Source organism: Schistocerca serialis, chromosome 4 (assembly GCF_023864345.2).
Source record: "Schistocerca serialis cubense isolate TAMUIC-IGC-003099 chromosome 4, iqSchSeri2.2, whole genome shotgun sequence".
NCBI classification, from domain to species: Eukaryota; Metazoa; Arthropoda; class Insecta; order Orthoptera; family Acrididae; genus Schistocerca; species Schistocerca serialis.
In genome coordinates, this window is record NC_064641.1 from 90,327,391 (window position 1) to 90,344,899 (window position 17,509).

General features: G+C 40.5%; 1 protein-coding gene across 3 annotated transcripts in view; it reads left to right on the forward strand.

The window, feature by feature from the left end:
• The window catches only part of LOC126474091 (cuticle protein 65-like), a 99,904-nt gene extending 82,816 nt beyond the window's left edge, over positions 1-17,088 (forward strand). The window contains exons 1-2 of one of the 3 annotated variants that reach the window (XM_050101510.1): positions 10,608-10,691; positions 16,640-17,088. In XM_050101510.1, coding sequence (XP_049957467.1) covers positions 10,680-10,691; positions 16,640-17,017 — 390 coding nt within the window. In that variant the 5' untranslated portion in view covers positions 10,608-10,679 and the 3' untranslated portion in view covers positions 17,018-17,088. Of the gene's footprint in view, positions 1-10,607; positions 10,692-16,639 lie in introns of those variants that run through there. The other 2 variants (XM_050101507.1, XM_050101509.1) reach the window with 2 other exon arrangements.
• Positions 17,089-17,509: the final 421 nt, after the last annotated feature.

Genomic DNA, 17,509 nt, shown 5'->3' on the forward strand with positions numbered 1-17,509 from the left:
ATCATTTGTCTAATTACAGTTAATTAATCATTTGTATAATTACAGTTAATTAATCATTTGTCGTTAATTAATCATTTGTCTAATTACAGTTAATTAATTAATCATTTGTCATTTCAATATACTAAGAATTATTAGCCTTAATTAATTACAAAGCATTATTAAACAGTACCATAGTTAATTAATTATGTGTCATTCCAATCTATTAAGAATCATTAGTCTTTTCCTAATTACAAAGCATTATGAAACAGTCACATTCATTTCCAACAACAAAGTATCAACATTGGAAACAAGAGCTAATTAATGGCATAATTAATAACAATTTCGTTGATTGACATTAATTATTGGCACTCAGTGGCCATCAAGTATTGAATAGAATAAAACATAGTTCATCATTCAGTATTATTCAGATCATTACAAAGTCATTATTAAAAATCAGTTAATTACAGTCAAATCATTAGTAATCACAGGCATTACAATAAACAGTGGCAGTTATTAGCTAGTGACAAAGCATTATTTTGAATATAGTCTCATTAAGAGGTCATTACTCGAGTGACATGCTATTCAGAGTTGATCAGTATTATTCAGAATTATCATAAACTAGTGACATTATGTGGGACTGGTAATACATTTTTTTTTGGTAGCAATGCATTGCGTTGGGATCGATAATTAATTGCTGAGGCATAATACTTTTTGCTTTTGACCTATTGCTGCAAATGAGGATAGGTAACGTCATTCGTCATGAGTCAGCTGTAGCAAGATTATGTAACAAGGCAGTACATGTGATCACATTTATAAATGATAAACACAAATGGGTAAAAAATATAAAAATGCAAGTACTAGAACAGGTATAATAAGTAACAGGTTTAGTAAGTGTCATGAAAAACTTCTCCTGGAAAAAATACAAAAACGGATTATTGACCTGAAAGAAGAAACGCACACTATGCTGAAAAGTAGTGAACTTCAAATTAACAGGTAGTGAAATGTGTATAAAATGTGCTCCATAGCTGTCCTTTCCAAAACTTTCCGTCATCCTACTATGCAATGTAACACCTGCTGTCAAAGCAAACTGCAACAAATACTTAAATAACTACGTAGCATAAATACATAACTTCAACATTATCCTCATCTGTCACCTGTAAAGAAAAACTTCATTATTCATAACATCATATCCTTCATCATTATTCATCAGTATTCACTATCATCTGCAAAAAATCACTTCATTACTCATTACCTAACTATTCCTTATCTCTACCATATTTCATCACTAAAACTAAGATGTGTAGTTCTCTCTGACAGCCTGCATCAATCACCTTGTATTCTGAAAGAAAAAATTAGTTAAGACTGCTATTCTTCGATGAGTATAGTATATTCTTGTTAATGTTTGTTAATCCTGATCCATTTACTCTTCCTCATAAAGTTATTGCATCTCCTTTCGTTTATTCCGTAGGTGAAATTCCCATTTATGTTAAATTTATTTCTTAGAATCATCATTCCTTTCTGAAATTGATGAACAAAGATTAATGTCTTGCATTTAAATCCTATACCCACTAAATAATGACTGGTTTATGGTGACACAATTAACCATACAGCATAACATGACAGAAAACGTAATATGTCCAAGACATTGACAGTGTTCGGATGCGAAAAAATGTACACAGAATAATACAATGCAGTAGCAAAAAAAAATGTGAAACAGTCACGATGTTGAGATGTCATAAGGCAAAAAAAAATGTCAAAGTCGACTGGTGTGTGTTATATCTTAACTATTTCATAGTGCATACAAACAAAACTGGAGTACAGTCATATACACAAAAAAATGGAAAATGTGCACGGTCTGATGTGTAACGACAAGAAGAGCGACCTGCTAACCTTACCTTGCCGGGCACTTGCCAAGAAAAAAAAATACGATAATCATCAATAATTAGTCAGGTGAATTAATTGCATTAGTAAATGGCATTATAGTGTGTTGAATCATACAGTGGTTTCACTCAATAAACGGTTTAATGTTTGAGATATGGTGATTGCCTTTCGATTTTCTGGTTCTCAAAGTTTCGACGTGTACAACATTGGGGTGAGGGATACTGCGAATCCGATACGGACCTGCGTATAGAAGTTCAAATTTACTGCACTTACCTTTTAATTTGCTGGATAAATAGTGTGTACGTATCAATATCTTCTGTCCAACGTGAAAGTCGCGGCGTGTACAAACCTGTTTTTGCTGTCTTCTCCGGCGCTCTGCGGCACGTTTGATGTTGTTCAGCGCAATGTCAATTATTTCGTGGTGTCGTAGGCGACGATTTTTGGGGAATTCTATTAATTCTTTAATTTTGTTCGGTGGTTCAACGTTTTTCAGTATAACAGTCGGAGATAGCATAGTGGATTCATTTGGAATGGAATTAATTACATCTTGGAATGAGAGTATGTGTGTATCCCAATCAATATGTCTTTTGTGGCAGTATATTCTGCACAGCTTACCAATTTCCTTCATTAATCTTTCACAAGGGTTCGAAGAAGCGTGGTACTTGGATATATAGATCGGAGAAATGTTTCTAGCTCGTAACATGCGTGTCCATACACTACTACGAAATTGAGATCCATTATCAGAAATTACTTTCATTACATGCCCTACATGAAATAGAAAATGTTTTACAAATGCTTTCGAAACAGTTTTAGCAGTAGCTTTGCGTAACGGAGTGAAAGTAACAAATTTTGAAGTGAGCTCAACAGCGACAAAAATGTAGCAAAAACCTCTGTTAGTTCTCGGAATCGGACCAAAAATATCTACTGCGGCCATGTGTCTTAATTTAACAGGTATAATGGGATATAAAGGAGGAATATGTGAAGTGGTGTCTGATTTAGCTTTCTGGCAAATTTTACAAGACGCTAAAACTCGTCGTATACGTTTTTCCATGTTGGTAAAATAACAGTTCTGTCTCAGTATAAGAAAACATTTTCGTGCTCCGTAATGTGCGTAACTTAAATGAGTGTACCAAATTAGTTTGTTAACCAGTTCGTCAGGAATGCATAATAACCAAATGTTGCTGTCAGGATGAGAGCGGCGAAACAGAATGTCATTGCGTACAGTGTAGTGGTTCCTAATCGTAACATTTTTCCTATCTTGCCAAAGGTGTTTAATTTCTTTCCACACATTGTCCTTATTTTGTTCTTGTGCTATGTCCTGTAATGACGATGAAATAAAATTTTCAAATGCAACCTGCTGAATGTACATGACACTGAAATTTGCTTTGCAGAAGTTGGTTGCTATGTCTTGCTGATTGTTGCCGAGAGAACGCGATAGTGCGTCTGCTATAACATTTTGTGTGCCGGGAATATGAACAATTGTAAAATTAAATTCCTGTAAATATAGTTTCCATCTGCTTAACCTGTCGTGAGTGAATTTAGCTGAAAGTAAAAATTGTATCGCTCTATGGTCTGTGTAGACGGTGGTATGTCTGCCGTAAAGAAAGTGCCTAAATCTCGTGAAAGCCCATACAACACATAATGTTTCAAGTTCTGTGACGGAATAATTTCGTTCAGCAGGTGACAAAATGCGACTTGCAAATGCGATGTTTTTAATTACTGTAGAACCATCTTCTTCTATTTCCTGGAAAATGTGTACGCCTAAAGCGGTGTTGGAACTGTCGGTAGCAATGGAAAAATTTCTAGTAAGATCTGGGTGCGATAATAGTGGAGCATTCAACAAAGCATGCTTCAAATAACATTCTCGTGAGCAAAATTCTGCTTGTCAAAAGTAATGTTTGCGTTACTGTAGTATGCAATCTGTGCTGTATCTGGTTAAATTCTGTCGTACTTGTTATTATTTACGGGAGGATGCTGTGACATATCCACTATTTGAACTGCTCTGTTAACTCTTACTGACGTATTACGCTACGGATGACACCTATTGTCTGTTTCATTCATGATTATTTGTTGTTGCTGATGTTCTTGCTGCTGAAAAGATCGACTGTTATTAAATGTACGCTGAAAATTGTGCTCATCATTTTTACGTCTGTCATGATAGTAATTTCTATACGGCGCATAGCGATGCGAGTTGAAATAGTGTGTTGTCTGTACGTAGTTATTTCTTTGCTGCCATGCGTTACTATTTGTTGGGGCTGGGACTATACGTGCACGCGGCGAAACATTAAAGTTTGGTTGACCTTGTAGACTGCATTGTTGGTTAGGTATGCTAAGCGGCTGACTTTCATGCTATTGTGGTGAAAAACATCTATTGTTACCAAAAAATGCGTTTGCTGTTAATTTTACTTTTACACATACTGATGATTACGATTTTATCTGTAATTAAAATTACGGCGGTAGTTGTCATTACGGGAGTGCCTACTGAAAATTGTCACATTCGGTAAAAGTTAGTCACATCGGATATTCATTACATGTTTCTTAATACTACAAAGAGCAATAGTTAAAGAGCAGTTTGGATAGATATAAAGGATAGTAGAAGAAAAGGCAGCAGTGCAGAAAACTAAAGATGAAATAGCACTACTACAGCTCGGGGCCCTATGCTCGCTACGGCACATATTCATTAAAGCGTAATGAATCCCCTGAGGTCTTTTACGCACTGCAAATAAATTTTAGCTTTTGTGTTACAGGCAATAGCGGTAAAATTTCAAAGGCAAATTGTTGTATTCGTGCTAATTCAAATTTCTTCATTACAGGCAATGCTGTTGTAAATACAAAAATAAATTGTCGCATCTGGTTCAAAGCTAGTTTCTCCATTACAGATAATAGCGGTGAATGTACAAAGATAAATTGTCGTATACAGTGCAAATCGTGTATCTGTGTTCTGTCATTATTAAATTCTTTACATTTGCTTACAAATGCAAATTGCTCGAAATCTACGTTCTCGTCACTCAGTTTGATAACACGTTCAGGTTTGTGTGTGAATCTGTTCGTCTGTGTCATTTCGGATTTCAAGTTGCGTAGCTTTTCAGATTTTAAGTCGCGTGGCTTTTCGGATTTTAAGTCGCGTAGTTGCTGTAAATTGCTCACATTATACACGCTGCGTGACTCTGACACATGTTCATAAAGTGGCGTCTGTTGTGTATTATTAACAGAAGTGTTTTTCATTTCTGTTACTTCTTGTTGTAAATTTGATAACTTCCTACGTAACGTGTTGTTAGATGAATCGATTTCATTAATTGTCAGCTGTAAATTTTGAAATTCAGGTGTTTTGATAAAAGAAACCGGTGCAGTATCGTCTGATTTATTGTCATTAGTATTTTCGATAACATCAATACGACTGGCCAATTCATCACATTTTTCAGTCAGTATTTTAACCTGATCATCGGTTTTAGAATCAGACGCATTAATCTGTTTTTGCAACTTGCGCGTAGTTTCGCTCAGTTTTTTAACATCAGCTTTGATAACATCACAATCCTGTGTTAGATCTAGTTGTTCGAATCTATCTGTCACTGTTTGAATATTTACTGTGTGTGTATCCGTTTTTGCTTTAAGATCAGAAATTTCATCCCGTAATTCCGCGTTCAATTGTTCTATGGTATTAATTTTGTCGGACACTGTAGTAATATTATTGTCTACATACGTCTTCGCTTTCGCGAATATTTTACGTTTGTCCTCTTGTCTCTGTGCAGTGATTGTTTCCATGACTTGTCGTTTTACTTTGTTTTGATCTTGAATAAATCTGCGGAAACGCGTATCACTGTTCTGTATGTGCTGACTAAAGCGCTCGTTAATCTGAGTGTTCTGCTGTTCGAATTTCGCGTCTATCTTTGCGTCCATAGTGCGCGAAAGTTCTACCGTCATTGCTTTAAACTCGTCCCGTAATTGTGCAGCTTTTTCAGAGCATTGTTTAGCGACTCCGCTAATTTCGTCTCTGAGTGTTTCTGTTGCGGCTGTTTGCATTTCTCTTAATTCTTGCGCAACAGACTTAATTTCTTCGCTATTTTTTTGAGAATAAGCCTCAATTTCCACGCGCAATTGTTCCTTAGTGTCATGGCACTGCGCGGCAACGTCTCTAATTTGTTCACTAAGTTTGTCTTGTTTTTTGTCATTATTGTCAAGTTTTTTATTTAGTTGTTTGACATCTACACTATTTTCATTAAGTTGTTTACTCATTTGTCGCAACAAAGCCATAATTGGATTCAACTCAAGGTCAGCATTTCTATTCTCTGTGCTGTTCAATAGTGGATCTGGAATTGTTTCACTTTCTGTAACCCTTTGGTCATTTTGAGATTTACAAAAAGGTTTATCAGTCGGACCTACACTGTCACTCACTATTTCGGAATTAAATAAATCCGTCGTACTTTGTGTATCCTGTTCATTTTCATTAGACAAATTTGTCTGTTCGTCACTTGGGTTTTCCAAATCAGGTGTGTTAAGCTCTGCAGCGCTCATTACAATAGAGCATTCTGCGTCATCAATTGTCGTCAAGTTAACAGACGAGGCAATTGAGTTCGTTTGTTCATCATTAAGGTGAAAGTCATCATTAGTGGTTGGAATGCACTGATTGTTAGTGAACGCAGGATTGTCATCATTACGTTGCGTATCACAATTACTATCGGTCACGTTGTTTAAGTCGGTAATTTCATTCACAATACTTCGCGATACACTATTCACAGTCTTTCGCGGCATTTTTACAATAGTCAAAATTTTTCACAAAGCAAATAAGCACAATGCAAAAGCAACACACAAATACAACAAAGCAGCAAATTGCCGTTGACCTGTAGAAAGAAAGTCACAATATTATTAAAAGCGTTGCGCCAAATCCTAATTATCTAAGCAAATAAGAGCAGATATCTGACTGTCGCTCAAAAGACTCTCAACGAAATACGATCCTGGACTGGGTGTCGCCAAGTGTAACCTCCCCACCGCAATTTTTTAAAGAAAATTTAGCAATACTTAATAGAAATGGGAGCCAAGCGTAACCTCCCCACAAAAGTTTTAAAAGAAAATAACGATACTAATTAGAAATGCTGATGGACATGGCTCTATGCGTAACCTGCCCACAATGAAATGTACTGACAATGGCAACAAAAAATGTGAAATTCGCAATCTGACTCAAATATAAATCCTTCAAAAAATTAAAGTCCATTCAGTGACAAGAAAATTCAATTAAACCGAAATATCGGTCTTTGGCCCTGTGTAAAACAATCAGAATTAAAGTCTTACCTCAGAATAAATGGATGTCACATATCTGCTCTTGTTGTTGCGCACCGCTTGGAGGAACTGCATTGCAAATAATAATATTCTCTTTTTTTGTGATTTTAGTGGAGTTTTTCTTCAAAAGAAGTGGAATGAAATGGGAAGTGCAACGAAATCTTGAGTTCAATAAAAAATTAAATTTTTGAAAAAATGCTTTTGAAATAAAAAATTATTATTGGGAGACTTGTTGGAGAATCATTACAATAAATAAAATTTTCCATTATCTAATGATTATATTAATTAACAGTATACCTTATTCCTCATCTTGACCATTGTTGCCGACCGCCTACATCACACAACCGCACTGGGCTGCTACTACTGACCGACCGCTCTGCATGACGACTACAGACTGAGTACTGCTCTCAACTAGACAGAGCTACAGACTCGCAACGACTGAACTGACAGACTCGGAACGACTGACTGACTGCTACTCTGCATAGCGACAACTAACTCGCAAAGACTACTACTGACTGAGAACCGCTCGCAACACTCGCGCGGTCAAGCGCATACTCTCTGGTCACAGATGCTACAATGCCTCGCCATCGCTGCTGCGTTACATACGTGTTTCAGTATTTAACGTATTTGCGTCTGTTACTGTTTCTCAAACTATGCCGCCGGCCGCGGTGGCCGAGCGGTTCTAGGAGCTTCAGTCCGGAACCGCGCGTGGATCTGTGTGATGTCCTTACGTTAGTTAGATTTAAGTAGTTCTAAGTGCCAGGGGACTGATGACCTCAGATGTTGAGTCCCATAGTGTTCAGAGTCATCAAACTATGCCCTTTGTTAAAATATATGCACTCTGTGGTTGAAATTATCTTAAAATTTGGTCGTGATTTGACATTAAAGATTTGCGGTTTATGAACTTGTCTATAACAGGTTATAGTTTGATAAAAGACCCTGTTTCATTTTACAACTGTTGTTGGTATCCCAACTGTTGTTTCCTTTTTAATAGTTACTGAACTCAGAAACAATTCCTCTGAGCATATATACAGTGTTTTTTTAATGATAATAAGGTTAGGCAAATGTTAAATGATGTGTACTTAAAACCCAGGCTCAGTCCTTTCACGTGTTTCATTTTCGTTAAGCCGCACTCTGAAAAGTGTAACATAGATTAAAGCAGGTAGTATCATTTACAATATGCAACATAACATTCAAAAACGTAGTTTGGCTACGTGAAAGCCATCATGCTTTTGGAAAAGAATGTGAATTTCACATTAAACCACTCTTGATTAGAACTTACTTTCTCTAGTACTAGTGCAGTACTATATGAGCAATTATAATTAGTACTGCACTTTATTAAAATAGTCAGTCGATTCAAAACGAACTGTAAATTTTGTTATATTTGTCTGTTTTAACTATTTCTTTCACTTGTGACTTTCTCGGAATTTATAATGGAAGGATAGGACCCCGCTGATGGTTAACGAGTGGGGATAACCAAGTTCGTTCTTTGACGTTATAATGTCCAAAAAGTTGCTACGACCTTCGCATGACAATTACACAGCTGTAAAGTACTGACTGGATACCACTTTGCGATGATTTGCTTGTGGTGTGAAGCAGTTCTTATTGTGAGATTCATTATTAACGATCTCTATTTTATTAGCAAGCAGCTTGAATATCTTTGCACCGCCCAATATTCTTCATTAATTCCAAATTCCTCTTGCGACTGTATACTACGCCCACATACTTGTTCAGCCACTTATAATTGCCTGGCCACATATTACATTTTCGACGCAAAATACTCTGGCACTTGCGCATTATGTCAGTTCGACACCCCAGATGCTTCACAACTACTTCTCTGGCTTCACTTCCACGACTGTGCGCACTCGAGCAAACGACTAAAGTGTCGCGCGGAGGATGTGGTCTCTGCTTTATACAAAAAGCTTCCTTGACCTGGTCAGCATGTCTGCTATAATGATGCGACATACAGAATTCTTACATGTGCTATCAACATACATTTGCCTAAACACCAATTGGTAACAAACTTCCTCTATACATATGTTTCTACGGTCGGAGATTAGAATCCTGCCTCGGGAATGGATGTGTGTGATGTCCTTAGGTTTGTTAGGTTTAAGTAGTTCTAAGTTATAGGGAACTGATGACATCAGAAGTTAAGTCCCGTAGTGCTCAGAGCCATTTGCACCATATACCGGGTGATCAAAAAGTTAGTATAAATTTGAAAACTTAATAAACCACGGAATAAAGTAAATAGAGAGGTAAAATTTGACACACATGCTTGGAATGACATGGGGTTTTATTAGAACCAGGCGCTCCACCCCATATTGATAGGCGCGTGAAAGATCTCTTGCGCACGTCGTTTGGTGATGATAGTGTGCTCAGCCGCCACTTTCGTCATGCTTGGCCTCCCAGGTCCCCAGACCTCAGTCCGTGCGATTATTGGCTTTGGGGTTACCTGAAGCCGCAAGTGTATCGTGATCGACCGACATCTCTAGGGAGGCTGAAAGACAACATCCGACGCCAATGCCTCACCATAACTCCGGACATGCTTTACAGTGCTGTTCACAACATTATTCCTCGACTACAGCTATTGTTGAGGAATGATGGTGGACATATTGAATTTATCCTGTAAAGAACACCATCTTTGATTTGTCTTACTTTGCTACGCTAATTATTGCTATTCTGATCAGATGAAGCGCCATCTGTCGGCCATTTTTTGAACTTTTGTAATTTTTTGGTTCTAATAAAACCCCACGTCATTCCAAGCATGTGTGTCAATTTGTACCTCCCTACCTACATTATTCCGTGATTACTCAGTTTTCAAATTTATACTGGCTTTTTGATAATAAGGTAATGGTTGCAGATTCGCGAAATCATGTAGCTGAAAAATACGTGAAGCACTGAGATGTGGTGTTACATAGGGGACAGCGCGATGAATTCAGCAGAATGGTGGAAGTATCCTCGTGGTCCTGATGCCAACCGAATTTCTTTCTCTCTCTCTCTCTGTCTCTCTCTCTCCCTGTGTGTGTGTGTGTGTGTGTGTGTGTGTGTGTGTGTGGGTGGGTGGGTGGATGGGTTGGTGTGCTGCTCAGAGCAGTGCAGTGCAGTGTGTGTCTGCGTGTAGTGTGGCCAGTGATGAGTGATTGCATACATATGAATAGTAGTGAAATACTTTTGATAAGGTAGTATGCGATATCCATTATTTGTTACTTTTTTAAAAAGTAATTGTTCTTTCTCAAACTAAGTTGACATATCTGATATCGTTATGTAGATAATTTATGGATGAATAAACAAGTAACTATCTCAGTACGTGTGTGCGTCCAAATCCTGTGGATTTACACATGCTCCTCAGTGAAGGCCGCGGTCACAGCCGACTATTGTCCAGTGGTAGGAAAGTGCAGCCTGCGCCGCCAGGCGTGGCCTGCGATAGGCCGGAAGGACGCTGGGCCTTTCACCGCCGCCCGTCCTATATATGGGGGTGGACACGGCGCCGAGGCACAGTCCTCAGCTAGTCAGCTCGCGACAGTCCACCAGCCCACCGTACAGCCATGAAGGTCCTGGTGAGTAAGGCGGAGCTACTGTGTTGTGGGCGTGGCCTAGTGCTGCGCCAGTTCATAGGCTCGTAAAAGTGGGAGTACTTTCGTTCACTTCATATTAATAATCAGCATCTTGATGTTTCGTACCCTTTACCTTCCAACAGTTGCATAATCTTAAATCGCACGGCAGAGTGTTTCGTATTTTTAAAACTGTCGTGGAAGACCTACTTTATGCTCTGTGTGCTTCCAATCGGCGTTATTGTATGAGTACAAAATTAATGATCAGTCTTTGGAAGCGGTAACATCAGTCAAGTATCTGGGTGCGACTATAATCTCAAATGGAGTGATCAGATTACACAAGTAACGGGTAAGGCGAGCTCTAGATTGCGGTTTATTGGTAGAATCCTGAAGCGATGCAGTCCTTCAACAAAGGAAATAGCTTACAGTACGTTAGTTCCTCTGTATGGGACCCTTACCAGTTGGGTTTGGTTCAAGAGATTGGTAAGGTCCAAAGTAGAGCGGCAAGATTCATGACTGGTACATTTAGCCATCTCGAGAGCGTTACAAATCTCATAGAAAGTTTGAAGTGGGACACACTTGCAGATAGACGACGCGCTGAACAGAAGGGGCTGCTCACTAAATTCTGAAATCCAATCTTCACCGAGGATGTAGAGCATATATCATTACCACCAACTTTCAAATCGCGCAATGATCATCATTCAAGGATAAGGGAAATAAGGGCTCGTACTGAGGCGTTCAGACAGTCGTTTGTTCCTCCTGCTATCCGCGAGTGGAACAGAGGAGCGGAAATATGACTTTGGCGCTTATTGTCCCCTCCGCCACACACCGCTTCGTGACTAGCTGAGTATATATGTAGATATGTAAATGTAGATGTAGATTCCATGAAGTTTTAGGGTTGTAGCCGGATGGCTCAAATGGCTCTGAGCATTATGGGACTTAACATCTGAGGTCATCTGTCCCATAGAACTTAGAACTACTTGAACCTAACTAACCTAAGGCCATCACACACATCCATGCCCGAGGCAGTATTCGAACCTGCGACCGAAGCAGCAGCGCGATTCCGGAGTGAAGCGCCTAGAACCGCTCGGGCACAACGATCGTAGCCGAATAAGTTCGGCATTTTGCCACTGTATCTCGAATGACAACAGTTCAGCTGGCTTCAGGTGATTTTTACGTCGGAGGTGACGCGTCGTTACTTTTATACCGAAAAATCAGCGCAAATGCGCATGCGCTTGAGTTACCACTGCGTGTCTACCCTCTTACTAGTACAGCGTCCTCTGTCGAACATTGCTCCATTTCAGACACGGAGGCACATGAATAACAATGATATTACATGCATGCTCTTTCTCGAATTACTGGACCCACGGAAGCAATAATTCGAAGACGGTAACGTTTCGTCTTTCTGAAAATATTAAAGACTAATCAGGTTCCATGCCTTATTTAGTTAAAATACGCCACCACAATCAATAAGATATTCTACTAAACGCATTTCCATAAAGCCCTTGATAGTTGGATCTCACAAGGATTTGGCCGTGACCAAGAGTTTCGTGCCCACAGGAGATACAAGACTCAACATTGGCTGACTGACCGAGAAGCCAAGGGCCAATGTTGCAGTCACGCACCACGCATCTTTCCTGTACTGTGCTTGAAGTCCGAGTAATGTACGCTTTGCCACTCTGGAATGTAGTTTGTTGATTTCAGCTTTACGAAAACCCAACAGATCCCTTACAGAGCAGAGACGAGCAGAGGTCTTTGTAGGTGGGCGAAAGCTTGCTTAAACGTTGTCTTTCTTTATGATTCTGTCTAGTTTAGGCTCAAAATATTCCACATATCGGAGGAGCGTTCTGGACCTGAACAGCTCCTTCACCTCATTGTCTTGTGGGTGGTCACCCATTTGAAAATGGCTGAATAGTTTTCAACCGAGAAATCGTTGTCAAGTGACTACTTCATGCGGGTGCATTGCCGAACCATATGAAATACTGATTACACCGGGAAACTTCAACAATCACACTATCGAGATGAGTCGCAATCTTCAGTGTATCCAGATCTGTGTAACAATAGTTATATACGTATCACTGATATTTCCATATTATTTGCTTTTAACCATCTCAAACTGCTACTGGTATACACTTAAAATATTGAAAGTAACGCGTTACATGTGTGAACAATGTAATTCGGGACGGAGGACTGCTGTTCACAGACGAAACACGATATAAAATATAAAAATTTCATTCAGAAAGATCAATATATATACTTGAAAAGCGTGAGACATGATTGCTGTTGTTATCAGTATACGGCGTGACAAGGTTGAAGACAAATAGAAAATGAATCTATAATAAGTATATAGGAAAATAGGAAAGTGATTTCGTAGGAGTCCACTAACAAAACTATAAGAAATACAAATAGTGACAATTAGTTGTGTATAGAGAAAAGTCAGACAAACGATGTTGACTTGTTGGATGTAATACGTGTTCAGAAATAAGAATCGTTGCCGCATCGTTTCGACGGTTTATGCGAGGAATAAATAAAGGTATGTCCTTCTCAGGTAGCTATACCTGAGCGCAGGGCCGTGAGATATTCATCAGATGATGACTGGTTCATGGCATAGTCTGAAGAAATGCACAACATCGCATTCGGAACGACACATAGTGCTTCATTTCTAAAACTGGCGCAAAGGCTACACTTTCAACCGCTTGGGGGACACATCTGCTTTGTATCCGGCCACATGATGTGTGTGTGCAGCTACCGATCTTGGAAATATCAGTAACCTGATTACCATGTAATCCTGTGACAACAAAATCGCAGTGAGATGCAGAACTGTCGAGATAAGCGTCGAAAGGCCTTGCATCTATGAAAGATGTCAAACTGCCAAGTTACTACCTGAAAGACTGATGTGTCCACTAATCTAGCTGTGGCCTTCGCTAGATCGCTGGTGGCACAAAATTGACATCAAGAAGACTCCCATAAGCGACACACCCCCATGATAACGTGACTAATACATCGACTTTGGGAACTGCTGTAAAGTAACTGAGTCCTACGAAATCGTTCATCTGCTGTCTAGAAAGCAATCGCCGGCCTTTTTCTACCCGTTAACGGAAATTCGAGATACTTCTGCAAGACCTCTCCGTAAGAATATGTATTATAAAATACGGCAAAGTGAAGATCTGTAGCCGGCCGCTGTGGCCGAGCGGTTCTAGGCGCTTCAGTACTGAACCTCGCTGCTGCTACTGTCGCAGGTTCGAATCCAGACTCGGGCATGGATGTGTGTGATGTCCTTAGGTCAGTTAGGTTTAAGTAGTTCTAAGTTCTAGGGGAATGACGACCTCAAGTCCCACAGTGCTTAGAGCCATTTGAACCGTTTGAAGGTTTGTAGCGTAATGACAGTTTATGAATTGGTAAGTGCATCAAAGGACTGAGCCCTAGGAAGAAAGAACCTCACCCAAGCACACACGTGAAAGAAATTTTCCAAATCGGCAAAACGTGACAGCAAAGTAGATGAAAAGTCGTGTTCGAAGAAGTAGGTAACTAGATGTGTTAATTGATAATACTACAGAACAAATTAAAATGGAAATAACTCTGCAGTAAATTTTATATAACAATACTGTAAAAAGGAAGTAAGGGCAGCGACTGAGGTAAATATGGTGAAATCAATATAGGTTTGGTCTAGCCGGCTAAAACAGCTTCATTGATTAATGGTGTGCTTGAGAGTGTTTTGTCGAGTTGTTTCCGTTGCATGCATAGCATTTCGACGAACGACCCCATCGTCCTCATCAGATACTGCTTGCTGTGCTGTTATGTGTACTCGCTACGTGAACTCCAACCAGACTGGCAGTGAGAACTGATAACAGCAAAACTCGCAGGACCTGAAGAGAGTGGTTGGGTCGGTCGTAGAAATATTTTGTATGAAACGGAAACAAGTCGGCAGAGCACCCGTAAGAACACCAGTAACACAAAAAGTTTTCCCCGCTTTAAACTTGAAACGATGGAGAACAACAAAAATAAAAAAAAAGTTAGGACGAGTGCGTCCCAGTACAGTGGATCTCCCATGCCATCTCTACTTCGTGTCAGGGTTCTGTTTCAAGGGTATTCTTGCTTTTGCGATGTAATGAGAAATTTGTAGAGATATTGATAATGAAGTAGTGACTGAGAGATTTCGTGAATACGAGCGTGAATAATTATTAGTGTAGTACGAGGTATGATCAGAAAATAACGTTAATTTTATTTTTAAAGAGTCTTTCTTTATTCATCAACTTTGTCTCCTTCGAAGTAACTCTCTTAATATATAATACACTTGCGCCAGCGCGTTTTCCAATTTTCGAAGAATATCTCTAACTTAGTTTTCGTTATGGTTTCTTCAGCAGTTCTGTTCTTATCTTATCAGTGGTGGCAAAACAACGGCCTCGGGAATAGATGATGATGATTTGTCGGGCACTGAACATCGTGGTCATCAATGCCCCTTACAAGTTCCAGTATTTCCATTTTCAGTCTCGCGACTACCCGAATGATCATGAGATGATGAGGACAGCACAAACAGCCTGTCCCCGGACTGAGAAATTGCCCAAGCCGGTCGGGAATCGAACCCGGGGCTCCGTGGTCCAGAGGCAGCATCGCTATCCACTAGACCACGAACTGCGGACGCCTCGGCAATAGAAAGAAGTCGCAGGTGGTCATACCCGGTGAGTAAGGTGGTTCAGGCAACGTAGCGGTTCTGGTTTTTGCCGCTTAATCACGAACAAGCAGAGAGGCGTGAGCAGGAGCATTATCGTGATGCAATTTCCACGGGTGGTTTTGCTACAGCTCTGGTCGTTTCCTCGGATCGCGTCACGTAAATAGTGCATAGCTTCCACGTAGCATTCCCTCTTCACCATACGAACGTAACGCAGAAACTCATGATGCACTACTATCCCACTGTAATCGGAGAAAACGTTGCGAAAAATCTCCATATGCGATTGAACTTGTATAATTTATTTCGGTTTTTGTTCTTCAGGCGATTTCCATTGGGGACGAATGGGCCTGTTATAACCTTCTTTAGAAGTTCTGGATCAGCAATTCCAGAGCGATGACTACGTGACGTCAATTTTGGTCAAAATTCAACAATTTCGGAAGAAACTTTGCAGCTAGACATTTCGCGCCCAAATTTTCGATAAATGGCTTGGCGTGAACGAAAGGATGTGCTGACATCATCAGCAACCTCTCTGATCGTGATTCGGTGATTTTCCAGAATCATTTTCATTACGTCTTCCACAATGTCGATACTAATTGGTATGGTAGGGCCGGCCGGAGTTGCTGTGCGGCTCTAGGCGCTACAGTCTGTAACCGAGCGACAGCGACCGCTACGGTCGCAGGTTCGAATCCTGCCTCGGGCATGGATGTGTGTGATGTCCTTAGGTTAGTTAGGTTTAATTAGTTCTAAGTTCTAGGCGACTGATGACCTCAGAAGTTAAGTCCCATAGTGCTCAGAGCCATTTGAACCAATTTATGGTGTGGTAGGGACTCCAGGACGATCGTCACCTTCCGTGGCGTCTCGACCATCTTTGAGACGTTCATACCAGTCTTACAGCCTTGTTTTACTCTTAACAGAATCACCAAAAGCCACAGTCCACGTTTCGAATGCGTTACTGCAATTCATTTCATTTCTCAAGCAAAATATAGGGCAAATTCTACGACCCATCAATTTTACAAAGTAAAAATTCGCCGAACACTCGAAAACACGTATAACCTTTTCGATTGACAACAGTAAACTAAATTTTCAAGACAGCCGAAAATGAAAAAAAAGTACATACATCACGAACATGTGTACCAAAAAGATAAAAAGAATATTGAAAATCGTACGTGAAAATTCCAAGAAATTAAAAAATATCCAGTTATTTTTTGATCACATCTCGTATGGTTCTTGAAGAAATTGTAGGAATATCTATTTTCATGTATTGACGGCAATGTCGTCCACTCAGGTCATTGTGAGCGCCATTCTGGCCGCCGCCGCCGCCGCCCCGACGCCCGGCTACCTGGGCGCCGCCCACGGCCTGCTCGGCGCCGCCCCCGCAGTGGTTGCTGCCCCCGCGGTGGTCGCCGCCCCCGCCGTCCACGCCGGCTACGCCGCCTACGGCCCCGCCCCCGTGGCTGTGGGACCCGGCGGCTACCTGGCCGACACCCACGACGTGGCCGCCGCCAGGGCCGCCCACCTGACCGCCGTCGCCCAGACGCAGGCCCGCGACGCCATCGTCAACGGCGCCGCCGCCCACGCCGCCCTCGCCGCCCCCGCTCTGCTCGGAGCGCACGGACTGGCGTACGGACACGGCCTGGCTTACGGTCATGGCTACCACGGCTGAACTGCGCTCGCAGGCTAGCTGTGCTGCACTGTTAGGTTTTTTTCTGTAAATAAAAGCACTACCGCCGACAAGAGTTCTTTTCTTTTTACCTTACATCTGAACCCATAAACGATCGCTGAAATGAAAATCTGCAATTTGGCTCTGCTGACTGGAAAACGTACGTCAATAACAAAAACACGAATGGCAATATTTTCATTGTGTGCTATTCCAGAATATCAAGTAGACAGCTAAACTGAAGGAATGCCCATGTAACTAGCATGGATTTTTATGCTTGTTGACTATCTGGTAGCAAAAATACATCTGTAAATTAATGGCAATTCCTCGTATCAAGTCTGTGATACATGTCGTGGGCAAGTACTAATAATTTAGAATGTACATGGGACCGTTCCCTAAAGTGAGGGGAAATCACAAGAACAGTTTCAAATATCGAGAACATATAGCCATATTCAAGAAGGTAAAAGCACGTCGCTAGCACTGTAGTACGAGCACGTA